This window comes from Mauremys reevesii, linkage group 1, assembly GCF_016161935.1.
Source record: "Mauremys reevesii isolate NIE-2019 linkage group 1, ASM1616193v1, whole genome shotgun sequence".
Classification (NCBI taxonomy): domain Eukaryota; kingdom Metazoa; phylum Chordata; order Testudines; family Geoemydidae; genus Mauremys; species Mauremys reevesii.
The window spans coordinates 276,423,138-276,430,718 of NC_052623.1; the positions used below are offsets into that span (position 1 = coordinate 276,423,138).

Genomic DNA, 7,581 nt, shown 5'->3' on the forward strand with positions numbered 1-7,581 from the left:
AGTACTTGAGATGTTTTGTACAAAAGTGCTGATCCAATTAAGTGTGTGTATTTATTTGTATTTGTTTTAAAGCAGATAGATCCATCTGAACAAAAGACTCTTGCCAATCTACCGTGGATTGTAGAACCTGGACAAGAAGCCAAAAGAGGAATTAATACCAAGTATGAAACTACAATTTTCTGATACAAAACTGTCCTCTGGTTCTTGTTGTGCCTTGCACTCCAAGTAGTCACAGCACAGCCTTTCCTTTACGGCAACGTTTCAATCCAGTACAGAGGAAGACTGCACTGTAAGAGTGGCCTTGTAACTAACAAAAAAAAAGGCTGGTAATCATTTCTTCCTGCAGCACTGACAGGAGAATGACTCTATATGAAGACTTTTAAATTACAGTCTGCAAGGAGAGTGAGGAAATATTTTTCAAGCAGTCCTCTTGTGACTCCGCCACAGTGCTTTCTTTGATTTCTTATTTTAGGATTCTACTTTTTAAAAAGTTCTCTAAACTAACATTAATGCTGCCTATGAGTATGAGATTTGGTTGGTTATTTAAATCTTGGCAGATTTTAATTGAAATAGAATTATTAAATACAATATTTGTGAAACCCCTGAACTCCTAAGAATTAATTACTCTTTATTGTATTAAAAATAATAATAAAATAACAAGAAATTAGTTACCCCAACTTCTGTGTGTGCCGGTTTTATATGTAATCATTAATGTCCTTTGATCCTCTTTAAAAAATAACCTATCACAGTGTGACAAAGGATGAAAATTTTATGATTAATTAAAAAGAGGAATTAATAATGCACAGAAAATGTGTCTTGTATTAGATATTTTTATGGAAAAGAATACTATGGGAGAACATAGAAATATTTATGGGAGATGAAGTCAGATTAACTATGAAAGATTTTGTTTATTTTAAAGTTGACTAAACAATTGCTACTGTACCTTTAGCAAATTATCAATGGTGGATGCCCTAGTTGCTTCATCTGATGGGAGTAGAATGGAAGCAGACTAGTCACTGCACTACACATACAACAATTTACACAGTTTAATGTTGCTATAGTCATGAATTCTACTAGTATTTTTAAAAATCTCAACAGCAGTTCTAGAGAACATAATCAAAACTACAGATTTTGCTATCAAGGTTTCTGTCAAAGAAAGCTTGTTTGAAAGAAGAAGTTCTATTGCAGACATTTTTCTAAATAAAAAAAGAGAGAAAAAAATTCCAAAGTAATAAATTTGTTTTCATGAAACAAAAATGGTTAAGCATTTGCTTGATGAAATGAAATTTACTTACATTTTCTTTAAAGTGTTTTAATTTTTTTAATGTCTGTGGAGTATTTGTATAATACCATAATGTATATTTATGTAGAACTAAATTATAACGGTGCAAATATCATTATAGGAGAAAAATGACATTTTAATGTATATTGTTCTATCCAGTCAAATTGTGAATCATTTTGAAGTTCATTATAGAGATATTGATAAATTGTGTGGTTGTCTTAATGTTTTTTTTATTATTATTATTATTTCATATCTAACTGAGCTTTTCAATTACAATCATCAAGTGGTGAATTCCAAAAATGGATAACTGGACTTGGTTTAAAATTGATAATTGTATATGGTTAATTAAGCCTATAGCTCTGAGTAATGAAAACCTTTTAATACAGTATTCAATTTACTTGAACAAATAGTTCCTTGTACATATTTTGCTTATTCACTGTTGATATGTATGTAGTAAATTGACAGTAAAAATAACTGAAAAATATGGTACCAAAAGGAAAATTGTATAGGAACAAAGTAAATAATAGCCTCACTGCAACAAATACTTATATGTAAATATGCTTGGGCTTCCAGTTATAAATTTTGTAATTTTGTCATTTATTTATATCCTATAAAAGCACACAAAATAAAATGAAGTTGTACAGTCACTACTGCTTTGTGCACCATTCTGTTATTCTTGTAACACATAAAGGGCCTGTTCTGAAGTCTAATGAACTTAGTACAAGTACTCCTCTTGAAGTCAATGGGTTTTGCATCAGACAAAGTGTTCAAGGGGAAAATGCACATGCATACACAGGGTCATACATTCTATTGACTAAAGTTTACACAATTTTTGCGTTAAGGGCCCAGTTTTAGTTAAAAGTTTTACCCTTTTAAAGTCCTTACATATACTGGTTCTCAGGTACATTGCTGAGCCGCCAACTTGGCTATCCCACCCTGAGAGAGGCACAGAGATGGAAGTTGTTGGAACATGTTGACTGCAGATGTAGGAGGTACAGGGTGACCAGATTTTCAAGCAGGATAGTGACACTTAGCCCATGGGGACAAGGCAGGAGGAGTGTTTTAGTGGAGGTTCTGTCTAGATGAAAGCAAAAGGATTTGGGAAGGGGGTGGAGCAAGATGAGGGCATGATTGGTCGGTGGCAGGGTGGACAGTTATCAGGGAGAGTAGGTGAGTGCCAAGTATGGTGGATGGGTGGGTGCCAGATATCCAGGCTGGCTTGATGAGAGGTTGGATTTGTGCCAAGCAGACTTGAGGGTGACTGGCTAACTAGAAGGCAGAGTGGGTAAAAGACTGCTGGGAGTGTAGGGACTGAGGCTAGGAGAAAGGCAGCGAGGCAAGTTCAATTAACGAATGATGGTGACCCTCCCAATGCTGTAAGTGAGGATAGGAGACAAAGGCAGGAGTTCATAGCTTTAGGCAGTGGTGGATTTAGACTTAGTGGGGCCCTGTGCTCAGCTTCATTTTTGGGGCCCTCCCTCCTTGGGACCCAGCCAAAAAAAAGAACATTCTCTCTCACCTCCCTCCCACCCCCGTTTTTCATTCTTTTTGTCTTCAGCCTCCTCCTATAAGTAATAGGAAGTAAATGAAAATAAAGCGAGGTACCTTGATTTTTCCACAGACCACTTGAAAATCGCTGAGAGGCTTGGCAGACCACTTAATGATCTTTCCAAATATTGTTTGTACCGTTAGCTAACTATTGTAAAGCAGTTTGGATAAGAGCACTTTATTTAAAAAAAGTAAAAAAACATTGGGGTTCAGGGGCTGGCCAGCACTTAGGGTGCAGGAGTGGGCCCAGGGCTGGGGGGGGTGCAGGGTCTGGGAAGAAGTTAGGGTGCAGGAGGGGGCTCAGGGCTGGGGCAGGGGGTTGGAGCACTTACCTGGGGCGGCTCCCATTTGGTGCAAGGGGTGCAGGTGGGGATGTGGGGTGCAGGAGTCAGAGTGGCCTGGATACATGTCACCTCAGGACAGGATGCAGAGCTAAAGTTTCAGGACCCCATAAATGACTGCTGCTTGGAGCAGCTAGTCCTGGAACCCACAAGAGCAGAGAAGAGCATTCTTAATTTAGTCCTAAATGGAGCACACCATGTGTTCTAAAAAACATAGTAAAAGGGCCAAAAAAAAATGCCACTATGGTTAAACAAAATAAAAGAAGCAGTTGGAGGCAAAAAGACATCCTTTAAACATTGGAAGCTAAATCCTACTGAGGAAAATAGAATGGACCATAAACTCTGTCATGGGATAAGTGGGAAGATCCGCTCATCAATCAGTCACTGGTTAAAAGAGAGGCAACAAACGGTAGGAATACATGGTCAGACTATGATAGAGGTCTATACACTCATGACTGGTGTGGCGTGGAGAAAGTTATTTACTCCTTCACGTAACACATGAACCAGGGGTCTCCCAATGAACTTAATAGGCAGCAGGTTTAAAACAAACAAAAGGAAGAACTTATTCACATAACGCACAGTCACCCTGTGGACCTTGTTGCCAAGGGATAATGGGTTTCAAAAGGAAATTAGGTAAGTTATTGGAGGATAGGTCCAGCAATGGTTATTAGCGAAGATGGTCAGGGATGCATCCCTAGGCCCATGTGTCCCTAGGCCTAGCGTGCCAGAAGCTGGGGTTGGATGACCGAGGCTAGATTACTTGATGATTGCCTGTTCTGATCATTCCCTCGGGGGCACCTGGCAGTGGCCAGTCAGAAGACAGTTTACTGGGCTAAATTAACCATGGTTCTGATGCAGAATGGCCGCTCTTATGTTCTTAAGAGAATTGAACCTGAGTCGCCTATATCCCAGCTGAGTGTTCTAACCTCTGGGCTGAAAAACATAGAGTCACACCTGCCTCCTGCAGCCATTTTGTCTGGAGAGCAGCAGGCACATTTAAGTCCTTCTCACAAGAAACAACTTAGGCCCCCACATTGCCTGTTTCCAAGAGAGGGGTTCCTGGCTAGGAATAGCAAGCAGTGTGCAGTACCTCCCTACAGCTTGGACTAAGGTGCCTAACTCAGCAAAGGGAGGGCGTAAGGACACATCCCTCTCATTGGAGCTCAGGTGGTGAGCTGGCTACCATGCTGGCTTTTGTGGATTGCATTCTTCACCACCTCTCTCCCCTTGTTTTTTTGTATAGGGAACCTCAGGACTCTGTCAGGCTTTCTGGATCCCATTGCTGTTCAATAATGTTTTTAAGCACCTGAAAGTTAGCCACTGCAATGCTGAGTGTTACAATCCCTAATTCAGGCTTTGTGGAGCCTAGCCTGGGGCTTTGGGACTAGGTCACTGACCTAGTCTAGGAGCTAGAAGAGCCATTGTTGCACAGAAGGTAGAGAGTGACCCAGTGTGCCTGCACACCCAACAACTAGGGGACACGGGCTGCAGCTCCTGCTGAGCCACAGTGTTACACAGCAACACCCCTGTACATTAGCTCCCACAGCTCAGCAGCAGTGGCCATGCTCATCAGTCTGTGACTGTGGGGAATGCTGGATTTTTGTCATTATTTGCAGAAGGGAGCCAGAGCCTGGACAGAAAGTGGAAAGCAGGAGAGGGCGGCTTAAAGAGGTAAGCAAAGGTGAACCTGTGACAATAGGATGGGTCTGGGTCAAATTGTGAACTCCATTTTGTACTAGATGACGCCTGTACAACACACCGGGCTTTAATTTGTAAGATATAAAGAAGTCAAAAAATGGCTGAGAATTTAAACATTGGATGGTAACAGATCACAAACCCCAGGGCTGATTCAATCTGGTGGTATTCTAAACAAAGGCACTCTCAACCATGGCTGTAGCTGTTTTTGTCACATCACATTGACTCGTGGTAGGCTGCACAGTGACACTGATTATATAGCTTGTAACTTCCCTTTTGGATTATGTGCTGAACTCATGCACAGGTATCTGAGACCTTACACTGATGAGGCAATTTCACAGGTGTAACTGAGGGACTCTTTTTTGTATGTACAATTAATACACTGTAGCCTTTAACACCACAGGCACATCTACTTGTAAAATATTATGGAGCCACCAGGGTAACTCTCCAGCATGGCTACTTCGCACTATGCCTGTTCAGCCGAATCTCGCCCTAAAAGTTAAGATTGACTGTTGATACATCATCACTTCAAGTTATTAGAAATATTACATAGTAAGATTCTCTTTGGGTTTCTTGTCCAGTGTTTATGTATTTTTGACATTTTTAATCTTTTAAAAAAAGACAAATTCCAAGACAAAAATTGTTAAGAATAGGGAAAGGGCACATTAGTAACTTAAAGTAAAATACATTACAGAGATGTTATAATCATCCCCAAAACAAGCATAAACCCTTGAAGTTCAGAGTTAAGGTTAACATCCAAAGAAATCCAAAAATGCTAGGGTATAGAAATGCACAGTAAGGGTACTTAAACAACCTTAACTCTGTCCTGTAGTGACACCATGAGGAGAAGAAATTGATTAAACTGGTTTTTAAAAACAAGTTAAATTTTGGAAACTATGAACACTGCAGTACCTTATGCAATAACCACACTGTATTGCAGATTTAAGGTTGTTTGGGTGTCCTGTGTTTTACCGTACCTTAGCATATTTGAATCTATGTTCAAACTTAAACCTAGGAAATTCATGGTTATCAGACAACCCTGTAAGGTATTATTACCCCCAAATTACTGTTATGTACTCTTACCCTTGTTTCTATTTTAATGCCATTTTTATCTGGGAGTATTAATCTGGCTGTGGTTGGAGTTATGGTTTTGTGTTTGAGGGGGACTGTCAGGAATCAGATGTGTGAATGGTTCTGTATCAGAACTGTAGAGTTTGTGTTGGAATGCTGGATTGTGTTTGGGTACTATGGCCTCGGAGCAGAGATTGGTGTGAATGGCAATGCTGGTGTAACTGCTGATCTTCCTCTCCCCCCGCCCCTCCCCCCCCCAAGTGATTATACTGATAGGAAATGCATTTGCGCAGCCTTAACTCTAAATTAAGAACAATTTCCTGTGGGAACACAGAGGCTACTGTAACGTCCGTCTTTGCTTAATGTGTTGATATTTTCCTGGTCCTTATCTCCAGTGGCACTTGAATCTGACCACATTTGAATGACCTTTCATATCATTTGTTACCCCAGAGTGCCTCAGTTGCTGAAATGCCATCCATGTGGGTGGGAGAGGGTGGGTGGAAACAGTTTCTTGTCTTGTCATTTTTTTAGAGCTCTGAAGAGACAATTTCCCCTCAATTTTTTCAGCCTTCTTTTTTCCAGGGGTCCGCAGACCACAGGCTGGAAACCACTGAGAGCACACAAGAAGAAAAGCTTTGTTCCGACTGCAAAATAAGCAATGCTTATGTTTTTACTGCTGCTGTCACTTACTGGAAATTCACCAATCTAGAGCGCACTGCTGTCATGATTACAGGGCTAGCTTCACCTCTGTCCTCTTTGTGGTTTCTGACTGCATCCTCACAATTCTTCCACTCCTACACTGGGCTACTGTAACTTGTGCATCAACCACCTTTACCCAGTAGGTCTGGCTGAGTTCAGGCACCTGCTGTTCTTCCCTTCAGAAGCTGTGGCCAGTGCCACACCCTGATCAGCTAGCCTTCTTAAAACAAACGTAGTGCTTTTAGAACCCCTTTTCTCTAAATGCTTTGTTCCTACTGAGAAATAAACAGTCTACACACATTTCTATCGTATCAAGTCTGAAGTGCAATAGCAACTCTGCAGTAGCATCTCCTCACAGCACTGATTCCTCCACCAGCATAGTGAAGTTACCCATTCTGAAATATGAACCACCCTGTGCAGTAATGTTGGGCCAGTGGCAAAGGACTTAACAGGAGGCACATCTGTGGCATAGGCAGCTTTGCCAAGTCTGTGGAACCCACAGCTCCTAGGACATCTATGGGTTTAAAGAACCAAAGCCCCTGTGCATTCCAGGGGCACAAAAGAGGAACCCCTGCCCTGACTGAGAGTTTGCAAGTTTTGTTCCCTTCAATAGGTATTGCTGTGGAAAGAGAGATGGTCATAAATTTGCAGATTTTTTACTTGTTACATTTAATACATTTCCAAAGCCAAATTAAAATTTCCTGGCCAGACTGTGTAATAAGTTAGCTAAAAGTTAAAGGCCCTTTTTAGTGGCTTCCATAAGCCAATCAGTTTGCATCTGTCTCCAGCAGCCATCCCCTGAGAGCATCTTTCTTTGGATACTGTGATAGTCAATGGCATTAAAAACTCTAGCAGAGATTTCTATCTTGCCACCCACCACAACACGTAACTTTGAAAGGAAGAACTTTGTACCCTGAAGATTTGCCTCAATAAACTTATTGCTTC

The 7,581-nt window shown here is 40.9% G+C and overlaps 1 protein-coding gene across 6 annotated transcripts in view; it reads left to right on the forward strand.

Annotated features, from left to right (window-relative positions):
* ANKS1B (ankyrin repeat and sterile alpha motif domain containing 1B) overlaps positions 1–1,929 on the forward strand; it is a 753,186-nt gene extending 751,257 nt beyond the window's left edge. For 3 of the 6 annotated variants that reach the window (XM_039494857.1, XM_039494872.1, XM_039494877.1), the window contains one exon: positions 73–1,929. In XM_039494857.1, the coding sequence (XP_039350791.1) occupies positions 73–183 (111 nt within the window). In that variant the 3' untranslated portion in view covers positions 184–1,929. The remainder of the gene's footprint in view (positions 1–72) is intronic. The other 3 variants (XM_039494866.1, XM_039494885.1, XM_039494896.1) reach the window with 1 other exon arrangement.
* The last annotated feature ends 5,652 nt before the right edge of the window (positions 1,930–7,581 follow it).